This window comes from Neovison vison, chromosome 2 (genome assembly GCF_020171115.1).
Source record: "Neovison vison isolate M4711 chromosome 2, ASM_NN_V1, whole genome shotgun sequence".
Lineage (NCBI taxonomy): Eukaryota > Metazoa > Chordata > Mammalia > Carnivora > Mustelidae > Neogale > Neogale vison.
The window spans coordinates 180,442,479-180,460,234 of record NC_058092.1 but is presented as its reverse complement, the minus strand read 5'-3'; the positions used below and the strand labels follow the sequence as shown (position 1 = coordinate 180,460,234).

Genomic DNA, 17,756 nt, shown 5'->3' with positions numbered 1-17,756 from the left:
ATGCACATATATACATATAATCCTTAGGAGGTTTGAGGTCTTAGAAGCCATTTTTGTTCTTGGTTGATACTCTGACCGAGAACACTTCATCTAGATCACAGAGGAATGTTACCAGATGTTAGGGGAAAGTTGCTCCTTCAATGGTACACATTTTAAGTTGCATTCGCCTAAAAGAATATTCAGTTAATGAAAGTGATTCATGATGGTATGAGAGTTTTTGGACCTGAGTTTTATAGTCTGATTGGTTTCCTGTACTAAGCCTTTAGAGTATATTAACATTCTTTTTTTTTTTTTTCCCAATTTATTTATTTTCAGAAAAACAGTATTCATTATTTTTTCACCACACCCAGTGCTCCATGCAAGCTGTGCCCTCTATAATACCCACCACCTGGTACCCCAACCTCCCACCCCCCCACCACTTCAAACCCCTCAGATTGTTTTTCAGAGTCCATAGTCTCTCATGGTTCATCTCCCCTTCCAATTTACCCCAAAGCACATACCCTCCCCAATGTCCATAACCCTACCCCCCTTCTCCCAACCCCCCTCCCCCCAGCAACCCACAGTTTGTTTAGTGAGATTAAGAGTCACTTATGGTTTGTCTCCCTCCCTATCCCATCTTGTTTCATGGATTCTTCTCCTACCCACTTAAGCCCCCATGTTGCATCACCACTCCCTCATATTAGGGAGATCATATGATAGTTGTCTTTCTCCGCTTGACTTATTTCGCTAAGCATGATACGCTCTAGTTCCATCCATGTTGTCGCAAATGGCAAGATTTCGTTTCTTTTGATGGCGGCATAGTCTTCCATTGTGTATATATACCACATCTTCTTGATCCATTCATCTGTTGATGGACATCTAGGTTCTTTCCATAGTTTGGCTATTGTGGACATTGCTGCTATAAACATTCGGGTGCACGTACCCCTTTGGATCACTACGTTTGTATCTTTAGGGTAAATTCCCAGTAGTGCAATTGCTGGGTCATAGGGCAGTTCTATTTTCAACATTTTGAGGAACCTCCATGCTGTTTTCCAGAGGGGTTGCACCAGCTTGCATTCCCACCAACAGTGTAGGAGGGTGCTGGAGAAAGAACAAGAAAGAAACCCTAAGCCCAGCAGGAGAAGAGAAATCATAAAGATCAGAGCAGAAATCAATGAAATAGAAACCAAAAAAACAATAGAACAAATCAACCAAACTAGGAGCTGGTTCTTTGAAAGAATTAATAAAATTGATAAACCCTTGGCCAGACTTATCAAAAAGAAAAGAGAAAGGACCCAAATAAATAAAATCATGAATGAAAGAGGAGAGATCACAACTAACACCAAAGAAATACAAACTATTATAAGAACATACTATGAGCAACTCTACGCCAACAAATTTGACAATCTGGAAGAAATGGATGCATTCCTAGAAACATATAAACTACCAAAATTGAACCAGGAAGAAATAGAAAGCCTGAACAGACCCATAACCAGTAAGGAGATTGAAACAGTCATTAAAAATCTCCAAACAAACAAAAGCCCAGGGCCAGATGGCTTCCCAGGGGAATTCTACCAAACATTTAAAGAAGAACTAATTCCTATTCTCCTGAAACTGTTCCAAAAAATAGAAATGGAAGGAAAACTCCCAAACTCATTTTATGAGGCCAGCATCACCTTGATCCCAAAACCAGACAAGGATCCCATCAAAAAAGAGAGCTATAGACCAATATCCTTGATGAACACAGATGCAAAAATTCTCACCAAAGTACTAGCCAATAGGATTCAACAGTACATTAAAAGGATTATTCACCACGACCAAGTGGGATTTATCCCAGGGCTGCAAGGTTGGTTCAACATCTGCAAATCAGTCAATGTGATACAACACATCAATAAAAGAAAGAACAAGAACCATATGATACTCTCAATAGATGCTGAAAAAGCATTTGACAAAGTACAGCATCCCTTCCTGATCAAAACCCTTCAAAGTGTAGGGATAGAGGTCACATACCTCAATATCATCAAAGCCATCTCTGAAAAACCCACTGCAAATATCATTCTCAATGGAGAAAAACTGAAAGCTTTTCCACTAAGGTCAGGAACACGGCAGGGATGTCCATTATCACCACTGCTATTCAACATAGTACTAGAAGTCCTAGCCTCAGCAATCAGACAACAAAAGGAAATTAAAGGCATCCAAATCGGCAAAGAAGAAGTCAAATTATCACTCTTCGCAGATGATATGATACTCTATGTGGAAAACCCAAAAGACTCCACTCCAAAACTGCTAGAACTTATACAGGAATTCAGTAAAGTGTCAGGATATAAGATCAATGCACAGAAATCAGTTGCATTTCTCTACACCAACAACAAAACAGAAGAAAGAGAAATTAAGGAGTCAATCCCATTTACAATTGCACCCCAAACCATAAGATACCTAGGAATAAACCTAACCAAAGAGGCTAAGAATCTATACTCAGAAAACTATAAAGTACTCATGAAAGAAATTGAGGAAGACACAAAGAAATGGAAAAATGTTCCATGCTCCTGGATTGGAAGAATAAATATTGTGAAAATGTCTATGCTACCTAAAGCAATCTACACATTTAATGCAATTCCTATCAAAGTACCATCCATCTTTTTCAAAGAAATGGAACAAATAATTTTAAAATTTATATGGAACCAGAAAAGACCTCGAATAGCCAAAGGGATATTGAAAAACAAAGCCAAAGTTGGTGGCATCACAATTCCGGACTTCAAGCTTTATTACAAAGCTGTCATCATCAAGACAGCATGGTACTGGCACAAAAACAGACACATAGACCAATGGAACAGAATAGAGAGCCCAGAAATAGACCCTCAACTCTATGGTCAACTAATCTTCGACAAAGCAGGAAAGAATGTCCAATGGAAAAAAGACAGCCTCTTCAATAAATGGTGTTGGGAAAATTGGACAGCCACGTGCAGAAAAATGAAATTGGACCATTTCCTTACACCACACACAAAAATAGATTCAAAATGGATTAAGGACCTCAATGTGAGAAAGGAATCCATCAAAATCCTTGAGGAGAACACAGGCAGCAACCTCTTCGACTAGAGTATATTAACATTCTTGTCTCTCACGGGTGCATTTGTAAAATTCAAAAAACTTTGTTCAATAGTTTGAACACAGAAATCCCAAAGTGATGCACTGTCTAGCTCAAATTTGACTTTGTTTTCACAAAGAAGGTTCTATTGAATGCTTCCCTGGAAGAATTTTTTATCAAAGTGGACCTGGAAAAGAAGACTTATAAAAAAATTTTGCAGACAAGGAAATCGTGCAGTTTTTTCCCATGAGTAGGCTTGCGCCACTGCTTGGACCTCGAACAGAAAGTCCTACAATTTGTTAGGCTTGTCTCTGTACCTTGCTTGTGAGGCCAGTGATTGGGCTAATAGCAGAGTGATGCATCTTAGCACACACAGCTCTTAGACTTCAAAGATCTGTATAGAATGCATGATAAGCTTTCCTCATGAAATGGCAGCAGCATTGTAGCAATTGTCCTAATTTGTCTAGAAAACTAGTCTTCACACTCTCCCAGGGGCATAATTGGTCCTATGGTTTTTCTGGGTCACCCAGAGGAGAAGTTTTACTACAACCATTTAGAATTTTAAAATAAAAGGCTTTGTCAGAGGTGGCATAAGAGATCACAATGGCACAGACAGGGCTTTGTTGATTCAATGAAGAAAGAAGACAAACCAGTATCTACATTTTAAGGCATGGATCTTAAACATCCTCTCTAAACTACTGATTTCTATATGCCACTGGTATATCACGTGATACGATTACAAAGTCAAAAAGAAGAGACATGCATGTAAGAAGACAAGAAAGTAGAGAAGCCAAAGCCACTAATCAAATTCTGAATGATAGCAGGTCTCTAGAATGTTCTTCTATGAAAGAAAGACTTGATGGTAGCACAGAGCCCTTGGAGTAAATCAGATATATTTATGTTTGAGAGGGATATCTTCCAAGGGTCCTCAATACTATTCATGTTAATTCATCATTTAGAAAAATTTTCTTCTCCTTATGGTGAGATTAGGAACTACTTTCAGAATCTAACTGGCTCCCAGGGGTTTTGAATAAAAATTGTTCATTATTAAAGGACAGATTTCAGCCTCTAATCTGTCCGTAGAAGAACATTAATAATGAAGTGCTTTATTCTATTCAAAGTCTAGTGTTCGTTCTTTAAAGCTGTGTACAGATTCAGAAGCTCTAAGTATCCTCTGAAATACGTGTCAGTGTTTCCTGAAATCCTGTTTAATGTTTGCAGAGTATTTGTCATTCCTGCCACACGCACAGATTTTTACATTTCTGGCTTCAGTAAGTAAAACGACTTAAAGAGGTGTAGTTGCCCAGTACTACTGCCTTTCCATTTACATATTTTTGGGTGTTACCTTTTCAAGAATTTCAAGCTTGGCATATAATGGAGCTAATTAAATCCTCTTCCTAGGAAGCAGCCAGCTAGACCACTGCCCCAGGCACAGATCCTCAGCTTACTACTTTCCTTCGCTCATTTATTCTGTATGTGAGATGAGACTCCTTGAGCTGCAAAGGTAGAGTACTCCGGCCACGCAGCTGCTGGTGGATTTTAGCAACACAGAGCCAGTGTTTGAGTCTCAGCCCTGACAGCACACATCACAGAGAGGTGACAGTGGAGGCACAGCTTCCTGTGTGAGCTGGCTGGGGATGACGATCTGCCAAACTAAAATAATGGCAGAAGCATTAGTTGTAAAAAATGAACCAACTCAGCTTAGCTCTACAGTGTTTTGCCAAATTCTAGGACTATCACTCCATTTCTCCCTGAGATTATTTTTGTGAACAATCCAGAAGACAACAATTAAAAACAAAATCATGTGGGAAACCATTTGTTTTAGTACTTTCATTAGTGCATCTTTATAATTAGACAATTTTGTCAGTCTTCCTAAGAAACAAAGGAAATGTATTTGATAACAATCAGCTATTTGGCAATCACTATACTAGGTCCTTGACACACATTATTTTATATTAGTTAGTATTTTTTCTACTAAATATTTTAAGAAACTAGGATGAAAGTGGTTAAATGATTTGCCCAAGTTCTAAGGCAGGTCGGAATTTAAACTCCACTTTATTTGATTGAAAAGACTTGGCTTTATCTACTTTAATACACTGAATGATAGGTTTGAAAGTTCTGTGTTTTAAAATTAAGACACTTTTCGGTGAAAATATTTGGGAAAATTTGGTTAATGGACGTTAATGGTATACATGAATGTGTACACCTGTATGTGCTCTGTGTGTGTATAATATTTATATGAAACTATAAATTTCCTAGAAGGAAGATTTTCAGTTGTTGTTTTTATAAAGCAAATTACACATACAATTGCTTTTCTTGAGGATTGCCATCTTTTATAAAAAGGGCTCAGAATTACCCTTGCATATAGGGAGATTCATTACAAAGAAAGCAGTGACCATCTAGACCTGGACCTTACAATATTATATAGAAGTTATAGCATCCATTTAACTGAAAACCAAGGATGGAAATTAATCTCTTTAAAATATCTCATCATAGTAACTGTTAGGCTTCATCAGACTATTGGTTATATAATCCTACTATATATTCATATCAAAAATAATAAGTAATATTACTCTATTTTTTTAAAAAAGAGAATATGAAGATATTTATATATCAGATAAATAAACGATAAATTTAGGTGGATGGATTAATGTAGATAATTTACACAGATACATAAAATAGGGATTAACTCATTTCCGGGGTTGAAAGCAAAGTGGAACATTTCAGTTTCTATAACATTAAATCTCTTTAAATTTCTGATTGCATTCTTGAATAATAGGTCTTTTTTCCTCCTACAGTTGGACAGCGTCACCTCCCTGATCCAAGCAGCCAAAAATTTAATGAATGCTGTGGTGCAAACAGTGAAAATGTCTTACATTGCCTCAACGAAGATCATCCGAATTCAGAGTCCTGCTGGGCCCCGGCACCCAGTTGTGATGTGGAGAATGAAGGCTCCTGCAAAAAAGCCCTTGATTAAAAGAGAGAAGCCAGAGGAGACTTGTGCAGCTGTCAGACGAGGCTCAGCAAAGAAAAAAATCCACCCAGTGCAAGTCATGAGTGAATTTAGAGGACGGCATGTCTACTAAACCCACAATTCTACACTAGTGCCTATATTATAAAGTCCTGGTGAAACACAGTGTTTTAATTTTACACTTAATTAATTCTGTGAGTTTACTAACTTTTAGAATTTAATGCACAATTAACGTGAAACATTGGAGGCAACATATATTTGGGATCATGTCATTGTCATCTCTGTCTGGCCAGCACCTAGTAAGTACACAATACATGCTTGCTGAATGAATAAACATTTTGGGTGTCATCCAGCTTTTCTTGTCACAGGCATCATCTTACATTTGCTACCAAATGAACACTGGAGACTCAAATGAGTCCTAGTCTTCTGTAAAAGCTTAAGTACACTCACCTTATCATTTTGAATTAAAACATTGACATGAGCTCTTGACTTGGTTTTCAATGAAAGTGGAAGACTTCTTAAAGTATTTTCCCATTTAATCTCTATATTTTCTTTACCTGGCCTAACCTGACAGACGTGTGTGATTCTCTTGATATCTAGAGATAATTTTTTTTTTCAATCTCGAGATATCTGTATCTATTGCCAATTGATTAGGTTAACATCAGAAACTAACTAAGCTCAGCAGTCAAGTTCAGCCTTGATGATTAATGACGCATTTTTTTTAACATTATAAAGATTACAGTGAGTTTTGATACCACAAATGTACTTTCAGGTCTCCATAGTATTGAGCAGTTTTGTATATTGAGGGTTAGGTTTAAATGAGTCCATCAGATAACATATATGGAAGGAAGAGTTATGACCCATTGGGGAAATGGAACACCTAACTATATTCTTGAGTAAGTTATGATAACAGAAGTAGAAGGAGTTCTGTGTGACTCTAAAAATCTATTTGTATTAGCTTGTAATTGTAATTAAAAGGAAGAGGCCAGTTTGAAAAACCTTTTGGTGTTGCGTAAAATATAACTGCATGAAATGTATCATTGAACTAGGAAGTAGAGTTAATGGGAATGAAGCTGGAGTGATTTTAATAACATTTAAAATAAAAGTCATTGGGGTCATTTTATAACTCCAGTCACTGCGCTCATACTTAATTAAGTTCATGAAGGACTCATGATAATATTAGGGTCTAGTGGATTGCCCATCCCTTCCTCATGCTTTCTCTCTCTCTCTCTCTCTCTCTTTCTCTTTCCCTGACTTGCCCTTCCCTCTTTGGAAGAGTTAAGTTTCATTTTTTCTCACACAAGATTACGAACATGCATTCCTCTCTACTTTATCAAAATTATACTATAATTGTAACTTCACTTCATACAACATTGCATTAATGAGTTATCTCAACAACTATGTCATCTTAGTTTGAAGAAGTAAATTTCAAACATTCAGTATCAGTTGATACCAGGAGGACCGGTTTGGGTAAAAGAATGTGTGAAACATAAGAAAGCTTAAAGTTAAGAATATGATAATGTATGGATGGTACTTTAAGCAAAATTGTATGGGGAAAGGATTTATTTAATAGATAATTATCAATTATGTGGAAAGTGCTAACTTTTTATTGTAATGAATTATTTTATTCTTCCAAAACGCTGAGTTGCCTTGGCTCAGCATATAAACTTCCTAGGAGGTGAAAGCCATAGGTCTTCCTTGCCTTCCACTCAGCACTGGCACACAGTCATTATTCAGGACACAGTCCACTCCCTAAAAGAGAAAGTAGAGCAGAAAGGAATTAGGGAATCCAGATATATCTATTTTCCAGAACTATCTAGAGAATAAAAAACAAAAAAGGGAGTTCTTTTTGTTGAAATGCTACTGTGATTTTCTTCCAAGAGTGGATATTACAAGAGTGACATCTATGACCATACTTTTCTCAGATAAAAGTGTGAATTTATAATTTAGTTGAGAAAATAGATTTTAAAAATATTACTAAATGACTAGCTGTATATCTTAGTTCCCAAAGGCACAAGCTCAAGAATCATAAGTCTCATTTAGAAAAGCTAGTGTCTATTTGATCCTATGTTAGCTTTCCACAGGCTGGAGTTCAGAATGCAGGACTGATGCACAGATATACCTTGAACAGATGAACAGATATACCTTGAAAAATTATACAATTACCAAGTAATCTCTTTATCTTAAAAAAATGACCCTTTACTCAAAATTAGCTTTAAACAAGGTCTCTTCTTCAAAGTAGGTAGATTTCCAGAATAGTTCAAAGCAAATAACTGTAAGTAAAAAAAAAAAAAAAAAAAAGTAATTAAAAATACAACTTGGGGGCACCTGGGTGGCTCAGTGGGTTAAAGCCTCTGCTTTCAGCTCGGGTCATGATCCCAGGGTCCTGGGATCAAGCCCCACATGGGGGGGGGTCTCTGCTCAGCAGGGAGCCTGCTTCCCCCTCTCTCTCTGCCTGTCTCTCTGCCTACTTGTGATCTCTCTCTTCGTCAAATAAATAAATAAAAGCTTAAAAAATATATATACAACTTGGAGGGGCGCCTGGGTGGCTCAGTGGGTTAAAGCCTCTGCCTTCGGCTTGGGTCATGATCCCAGGGTCCTGGGATGGAGCCCCATATCAGGCTCTCTGCTTTTCAGGGAGCCTGCCTCCCCGTCTTTCTCTGCCTGCCTTTCTGCCTGCTTGTGATCTCTGTCTGTCAAATAAATAAAATCTTAAAAAAAAAAAAATACAACTTGGAGAATGTTCCCCCAGGAGTAAAGTCCACTGTGTAGTAATCAAATATGTGATAAGAACAAGAGGCATAGAGCTGAGAATGATATCTGTCCACCTGAGTGAATTTCTGAGTGGGCAGCATTTTGAGACTTAGTTTGATTCAAGCCCACTAATAAGGGCTTATGCATGAGAAAAACTAGCAGCAAATACAATAACAGGTGTTTGTGCTATAAAGCATAGTTAAATGGACCTAATCAGGAAATGTGAATGTACTATGTATATTTATATTTAAACCCTTCTTCTGTGGGGGAACAGTAGACACTTCTTAAGGAGAGTGACGGATTTATGGCCCATCCATGCACATCTTGAAACCGCATCAAAAAGATTGGTCCTTCTTCTGATGATACATTTGCTTTTACCTGCTAATCAAGATTCATTTTTTTTTTAGCAAAATCAATTTATGCTAATTTATGTAGGGAAAAAAGAATCCTTGAGAGGGAGGAGAGGGATTATACCACCTACAAGGGTAGTTCCAGTCTTAGTCACCAGCATTGCAGCCAAACAACAGGCTGAAATAAGGATGATAACTTAAAAAATCTCCATGAAATCATGATCCAGTAAAGATTTTTTTAATTAGAAAAAACTGGAAGGTTTTTTTAATCAAACAAGAAGAATGAGAAATATTAATATTTCTCTTTTCCTTATCACACGTAGGAATCATTGGATTAAAATATGTGTTGCGTATGGAGTTTCTAGGTACAACTCAATGAATGAGTCAGGAAAAGAATTCAAACCCTAAATTTATTTTCTTTTTCTTCTTCTTTTTTTTTTTAATATTTATTTATTTATTTATTTGCCAGAGAGACAGAGAGAGAGCACAAGCAGGCAGAGTGGCAGGAAGAGCCAGAGACAGAAGCAGGCTCCCTAATGAGCAAGAAGCCTGATGTGGGACTTGATCCCAGGACCCTGGGAACATGGCCTGGGCTGGAGGCAATGGCTTAACTGACTGAGTCACCCAGGCATCCCCAAACCCTTAATTTCTAATGATCCCCTTTCTGTTTGTCTTAGGACATGAGTGAAAATAATGAATATTAGAAAATATAATATTCTTAACTATGCCCTCTGACTTTTGGAAATCTCTTCATTTATCAATATCCACATAACATACGTCCCCCATCAAATGCCTTCCTTGTAAGGGTTAAGGACTCCATAGTTACGCAGAACATTTTGTTTTTTCAGTCTGCATTCTGGCACACTTACCAGCTTCAAAGGAGGTCAGTTTTCAAGTTAGACTTCAGAAGGATAAAATTATGAACATGGAGATAAATGCCCAACTTTAGCCTCAGACTCAATAATTAGTGCTCTTCACCTTCAATAATGAGTGGATGAAAATACCAGAGAAAATATCTTCAGTGGCTTTCTACCCTTTCACTTTCAAGGTGGTCTTTTCATCACCCATCCCTGGGTTAAGGATCATCCTGTTAACTGCTGACATTTCTCTCCCAGATTGATGCAGTCAGAGCTACTCATCCCAGTTGTGCCCACATGAACAACACATGTCCTTCCCTCTTGGTCAATGCACCAAAAATATCCCTCTCCCATCTATCATCTCTAGGCTACCCTTACCTAGAAATTAATATATTCTATAGTATTAAAATTATCATTTTAATTTCCAGCAGCTTGCTTTCTTTCTTTCTTTCTTTCTTTCTTTCTTTCTTTTCTTTTTTTTCCTGTTCCAGGAAACATTCTTACCCTTTTTGGTATCAAGTGCACAGTTCCTGATAGGGATTGAGGTTCCCATGGATACAGATTTCTGTAGATTGGCAGAATGAGTGGAATGAGATCTGAGACTTTTCCTGGTGATATTTACCATTCTCCAGTGAATTCATTACAGAATTGCTATCTTGTTGCAGTACCATTGTAAGTAATTCTTTAGGTCAGCAAAGTAGGCACCAGAATATCAAGTTGGATAGAATTTGTACTTTGTTTTGTCAACCAGTCTTTTGCCAAGGCAGACTGCCTATTGCATATTTAGGAATCGAATAGCCATTTTTCTGTTTGGATAGTCAGAAATATTTCTGTTTGACTTGATCAGAAAGTTTAGGTCCATCCAGGTAAAAGATTATAATTTGAATATTATCACAAAAATTCCAGCAAACTAGGAAAATTTCTGCAACCTGAGAAATTTCTATTTTTAGAAAGAATAGTCTACAACAGTCATCATTTTACATGTGAATTTTCCCCCTCCCAGTATAGATAGGCTTTATTCCTGAACACTTTGAAAGAAGATAATTAATACTATTTGAGAGAATCATTTCCAAATGGAACCCAACCTTACCAGAATCCTGTCTATGGCAATAGCTGGTTTGTAGGGCTGGCCTCGGTGTAGAACTTAGGATGAGATGTTTTGTGCCTGCAGGCTGGCTTATTGCATCCAAAAGTCCACACTGGTTTTATGGGAACAAATCACAGGGACTGCCTTTCAAAATGAGTTTGACGTGTTGTAGAGAAAAAAGCAGCATATACAGAACAGTTCTAAAGGGACATGAGTAAGAAAGTGACAGAGGTAGGGGAAGGAAAAAGAAAAGTAGTCTCAGAAGCAGATAACATATAACCAAAGGGAGGAAGAGTTTTTGATTCTCAGAGGATTCAGCATCCTCCTCCTCAGGAATATTTTAAGGATAAAATACTGGTCTTTGGTGGTTTGGGTGAAGTCATGTCAGAGGTAGGAGAATGAGCTATACAACTTTTGGTGATGATGTAGTGATATTGTTTGCAAGATGAGAAATGGAAATTCTAGGCTGCTGATGGGTGAAATTCTTCCCAATCTCAGAGCTCCTTAGGATAATCACACAATGTATTTAACAAATATCTGTTGAGCAACCGTGACCTTCCAGGCACTGTTCTAGGTTCTTAGAATATACCAGGCAACAAAACAAACAGTGGTCTTTATGCCATATACCAACTCCATGTTAAATGTTATTACTTTATCTAATTCTCCTAATAATCCTAAGGGATAAACATTGTTACCTCCATTCATTCCATAGACAAGGAAACTGAGGCTAAAACAGGGTAAGAATCTTCTGCAAAAATTCATTGGTTTTAAAATTTCTTTTGTTGCACTCTAGAGTCTAAACTTTAGCCATTATAGCATCTAGACTTCCTGAAAAAAGGAATTGGGTTTTTCAGTTTAAAATGAAATACACATTTCAAGTGCTGGCTGCTTCTTATGTAACAGCAAAAAGATGGAAACTTAAAACAAAAATTATTATCAATCTGTAAATCTACTATTTAAAGCAAATAAAAGGCCAAAACATAAGTTAAGTAGGTACATATTCTTACTTCTAATAATCTGAATTAGCATGTCCGAGATATGAGGAATTTTATATGAGAAATATTTCATCCTGAAATAAGATGAAAACCCTTGACAAATTACTCTTACTATTAAAGAGGAGACCTCTTTAATCCAGATGCCTCTTTTAACACCCCTTCATCATTGATTGTTGAAAAACATTTGTCGGCACCATTTCTTTCCTATTTCACTGCTAATGTGTGCCTGTGTATTTAAAGTTATGGATCCCAGGAGATCATTGGCTAAGGATTATTGAAATAAAGTAAAGGTTCTTTGTATTCCACGCTGACCCAAACTATAGAAAATGTATGTTTCCTTCTTCATGGAGGTCACAAATGTATATGGTATGTATGTGCCTGGTCTGTAGGCAAATTTAGTCCTTTAAACTTCCTACAGACAACTGAAGGCTTGACACTTCTTGCCCATGTTGCTGTGGGGAGTTAAGGGAATTTCTGATCTTTCTTAAAGTGAAGCCACAGGTATTTCTTCAAATCAAGAATGTGTTTATCTGGGATCTTCACTATTGGGTTCCTGGTTGTCATGATGGTACTTGTTCCCAACTGTAAGAAAAACTCTCAGGAAAAAATTTCTCTTTGAAAAAGGCTCAGATTTCTAGCAATCATCTCTAACATTCTCTTCAATGGAGGACATTTATAAAAGTCACTTAAATGGTAGTAGCAGAGTGGTCCCTGTGTTTTCCTTACAAATGAGATGTTTTCTAGTTCTAAAGTTTTCTTTCCTTTGCATTTTCAAGAGGAATGCTTTATTTTAGATCTGGTTATTTGATCTTGAAGGTATGTAGCATCTCTTTAATTTAAACATTTAAAAGCCCCCTTTTAGTAATTACATCAATAATTCAAAGACTACAGATAACTTTTTTTCAACTCAGATATCCATGTATGAGCACCAAACCAACCCTCATCAGTACCATCCATCAACTTAGGATCTTTGTGAATTATCTGAGCCTCTCTGTGGTATTAGCCAAGAGTCTAGCTTAGAGAGACAGGTCCTCTTAACCCAGGCTTCTAATATCAAATTTGAACTGAAGTGTTTATTAATAGAGCAGAAGGGTAAGTCTAAATGTTTAGTCCATGCTTTCAGTTAAACAGAACTTTTCTTCTTCCTGAGACTTTAAACATAAAACTGATTTTAAAAATACTGTGAGAGATAGTGTTCTATCGCTTGCTAAATCTTGGGCTTATCTGTGTTTTTCTGTGTTGGTATACAATATGTCCATGGATTTACAAATATGAGAATTTCACAAACTGTCTTGTAGGGTTAAGCTATGCTTCTTACTAGTTTGGAAATTTTTCCTTGTCTGCTACAGTCCCTCCAAAGAAAATGTCATTGGACCTAATGATAGCATAATGTTTTTTCCTCCAGAGCTGTGACTAACAAATCCCTGAAATCAGAAGTAGACATATGTTATGCCCAATTTAGTACCTAATAGTTGGGACTTAAAATTTTCTTGGGGAAATGGGTGATTAAATATGAATTAAAATTTCACAAAAGATCTCCAGGTACCCCAAGTCTTCCATTTTTATTATATTTTAGTTTGATCATGACTTGGCCAAAAACAAACAACCAACCAAAAAACGAAAACAAAAACAAAAAGCCCTCTTACTTTACCTCACGTTTTCACAAGCTGCAACTTTGGCAATTTAAACTCAGTTACATTTCTGAAGGTAATATGCACATTATAATTCAAGATGAAGGGCTGACATAGACTAAGATAATCTGAAGTGAAATAAAAGTAAGCAAAAATAATAATCATGCTTATTGCAGCAATAACTTGAGAGTTTAAGTTTAAGTTTAGTGGCTTTGAGATGTTTCAAACCATACCCTGCTGTGCAGAAGGCAGGGTGGGGTTGAAGAAACCACTATGGTAATGGTCAATTTGAAGCAGTTTTATGGTTTGGATATAGATAAACTTCGACAAAAGCACATGTGGATCTTGCAGATCCATATTTATCCTTAAAGTCAATTTCACCAATCAATACAAACGAATTATTTACCCAAGAATAGAAAAAGCTCTTTAATATCCTCATGACAGTGACATAGAAGCCCAAATACTCCTTGTTTGAGATTCTGCATGCCTTTGTCTTCACTGAATCAATGAAATTTTTCTTTCATTTTGTTCTCAATGGAATAAGTTCACTCACATGACATTGGGTTTGTTTTGAAATTATGTAACATTATTAGAAATGGTATTTTAAATTTCAACTCATGTCACTCTGTAGTTTATTAATAATATACTCAATGGAAAATTCAACGTTTGTTAAAGCAATAAAAATATGCACTTGGCATTCATCTTTCTTGGTTTGTGTCTTAGATGGGGCAGAAAAGTGTGAAAGAATTGCAGCGTCATCCAACTATGGGCTTCTAGGTATCATTTTCATTCTTACTCTCCTTTAGTTATACATGTTACAGTTTGGAGGGAGGGTAGTTAACTTTTACAGACTGCTGCATATGCACAAGTAACATGCACCATATCTGATAGAATTAGGTTTGGGGCTTAAAATGGGCTTTTTTTGCTCAACACGGACATTTGGCTTTTGACCTTAATAGTAATGTCTTTGTAGTTGAAGAATGGTTCTCTAGCATAGAATTTTATGAAAATGACCAATAATTTTTCTGAGACTGTCTGAACACATCCTCCTTCATTCAGCATACAATATCATTGGCTCTACCCATGTTTCTGCATCTGAATATCAGTAGTTTTTTACACATCCATCTCGGCTTCCTCATCTCTACACTGCTGATAATCCATTTTCAGTTTGAATCCTGGAGGGAAAGTGCCTGGCTACACTTCCAGGACCTGCACACTGTTGTTCCCTCCTCTGAGACATCATTTCCTTCCTTCAGGGCCCTATGATTTCGGAATGCTTACTGCTAAGTCTCAGTCTGTTCCTGTGCTTTCTCAAGATGCAGTCTGCAAGTGTAGAGTCTTTATCACTTAGTTCCCCTCATTCAGTTGTGCCAGACACTGGCCTCCTCTTTGTTAATGAAAATGCCAGCATGAGGTTGCCTTTCTGGGTCAGTCCCTCCTGGGCCGCGGGAGCCCATATTTGCTCTGACAGCAGCACTCTCTCCACCTTGATCTGTTTGTCATGCTCACTCTGGGGGTGGAAGTGGAACTAAAAGCACTCTTGGCAAGAAGAGTCTGTACCTGCCTGGAGGCTGAGCTGATGTCCTGACATTTCCTGGGCAACACTATTAAACATTTCATGCAGGAGCGGTAACTCAGAGATTTAACTTCCAGTCATCGCATGTCCAATATCCTGTCGCTTGTGAGGGAAAAGCTACTGTTGTCCTTCATTGTCAAGGAATGCTGGCTTCCTATCCTGTCTGAATCCCTTGTTGTGGGAGAGGTGGAGAGGTTCCTTGAGGTATATAGCCCAGGAAAAGGCGTTTTCTTGGAGGCAACAGGGGTGGAGGAGTCTGGGGTAGAGTGGTCACACCTGGATTTATACCAAATTGCACTTAGTCCCTGTGGATCCCATTAGAGTCTGGAGGCCTGATCTGCTCCTCTCTGTTCCACAGAGAAGTGTATGGAACCCCTTCTCTCCTGCCATCTTTCCTGTCTGCTCATAATTCTCTCTACTTGTTGTTGGTGACAGACTTTAGGTGTGCAGGCAAAGATTATAGGTCATCCTTTATAATAAAAGAAAAAAAAAATTCCCAAGGGACAAAAGTGGGTTGCCCTGAATGCAGACCTAAAATCCTCACTTGTTGGTGTGTCCTCTGTAGCATGAATTCAAAGCAGTTGTGGGCAGAGAACGAGAAAAGGATTCTTGTTGTTTTATTTGGTTTCAGAGGAAACCTCGGTGATAGTGCTGGGGATCCACAGTTGGGTTCTGAATGTTTTCATTCCTCCATTAAATACTCATTGCATCCGCCATCCACTAAGCTAATAATCCATTGTCCCCCTAGTCGCTCTAAGGCTTATTGCTCGGAGTACTAAATTTCAAGACCCTAATGTTGTTCCAGAAAAATGTTTGCGATCCTTAGGTCTATTATTGTCTAAAATCTTTGGAACAATGAATACACCATGCTCACTTTTGTACCTCTGATCCTGGCACAGTGATTGACATAGGAATAGCTTACCTGATATTTTTAGAAGAAACAAACAAATTCACAAATAAGTTTATTTCAAATGATGAATGCAGATATCCACACATCTGTGACTCAGATGCTCTCTGAACTATCTAATCCGAAATTCCGAAAGTTTGTTAATTCTCAGTATTTTTTTTACAGAGACAGTAATGAGTGTCAGGGACAGGATTTGAAAATTCCTCATTCTCCCAATCAATCTTCCAAAACCATCACTACTGCCTTAGATGAAGGAAAGTCACTGAGGAGAAAAAGCCAGTGGATGGTTTTCATTCATTTGTTTATTAAACAGCCCAAAAGTATTTCTTGAGGAACTATTATATGCAAAGGTTTTATCAGTGATAGAAAAATGCATACATGTTTTGGAATCAAGATTTGGGATCATCAAGTTAATTAAAGTAAATAGAGGAAAGGAAACAAAATTGCTGTTCTTGGCAATCCCACACTGGGTGCAGGAAAACATGCAAGTTTCAAGATTCAAGTGATGATAGGAGGATGGGCATTGTAGAGGTCCTAATAGAAGAGCAGGGTTTATCAGTTTAGAGAAAGATAATGTTCCAGGGAGACAAGCATGAACCAAGTCACAGAGGTAGGAATGAGCATGCCATATGTGGGGATCAACCAACCAAAAAGAAGTGAACAGAATTGCCACAGGATGGAGCTCAGAAAGACAAGAGTGGGTTTGATCACAATCTCAATATCAAGATCTTGATGTCAGGCTAAGGTGCTAAGGCTACGTGATTTAAGGAAATCAATTGCAATTATCCTGTATGATGTAAACAAACTCCTGGGTGAAATTATAGATGTAGGAATTTTAAAACTGTTTTTGAAATAAACTATGAAGCATCAAACACAAGGCATCACAAGTATTATGTGCTTCCTAAAGCTTGGATACATTTGCATCCTACTATTTCAATATGTGTTTATTTTAATAAAGTATAAAATATTTTACTATATAGGCAATTTAATTTTCCTGTCAAATAGTGATGGTGAAGTGGGTGGCACGATGTTTACACTATGGCTTTTCATGTCCTCTGAGATTTCTGGGGATGGCTGTATCAGAAAAAACCCCAATATGTGACTCTCTTTGGGCAGCAAGATGGCAGCATGGTCAGGACCCCAGGCTCTGGGATCACCCTGCCTGGCCTGCATCCTGCTTCTGTTACTTTCAGCACAGCCTTTGTGAACAAGTTGCTTAAACACTCATTATCTCAAAACACTCATTTGTAAAACAGAGGTGACATTTCAGAGTTCAATTAACAAAATAAGGATGTGTTTTGTAATTAGATTTAATGAAATAAGATAGAACCTACCACACAGGATTATTATGAATATTGAACGAATTAATGTACATAAAATACTCTGAATGACATTTGGCACATGGTAAGGGCAACGTAAAATTTAACTATGATTATTAGATATACAGTTTACAAACTTCAGGATTAAAACACACAAAACAGACTTCTGTAAAAGTATATATTTGTATATTTGATAATTGCCAAAAGGAAAAGCCCATGGGTGCCATGAACCCCAAAATTAAGGG

General features: G+C 37.4%; 1 protein-coding gene across 3 annotated transcripts in view; it reads left to right on the top strand.

Moving 5' to 3' along the window:
* Window positions 1–6,326, top strand: part of LOC122900720 (catenin alpha-3) — a 1,358,242-nt gene extending 1,351,916 nt beyond the window's left edge. For all 3 annotated transcript variants that reach the window (XM_044239621.1, XM_044239620.1, XM_044239622.1), the window contains one exon: window positions 5,863–6,326. In XM_044239621.1, the coding sequence (XP_044095556.1) occupies window positions 5,863–6,150 (288 nt within the window). In that variant the 3' untranslated portion in view covers window positions 6,151–6,326. The remainder of the gene's footprint in view (window positions 1–5,862) is intronic.
* The last annotated feature ends 11,430 nt before the right edge of the window (window positions 6,327–17,756 follow it).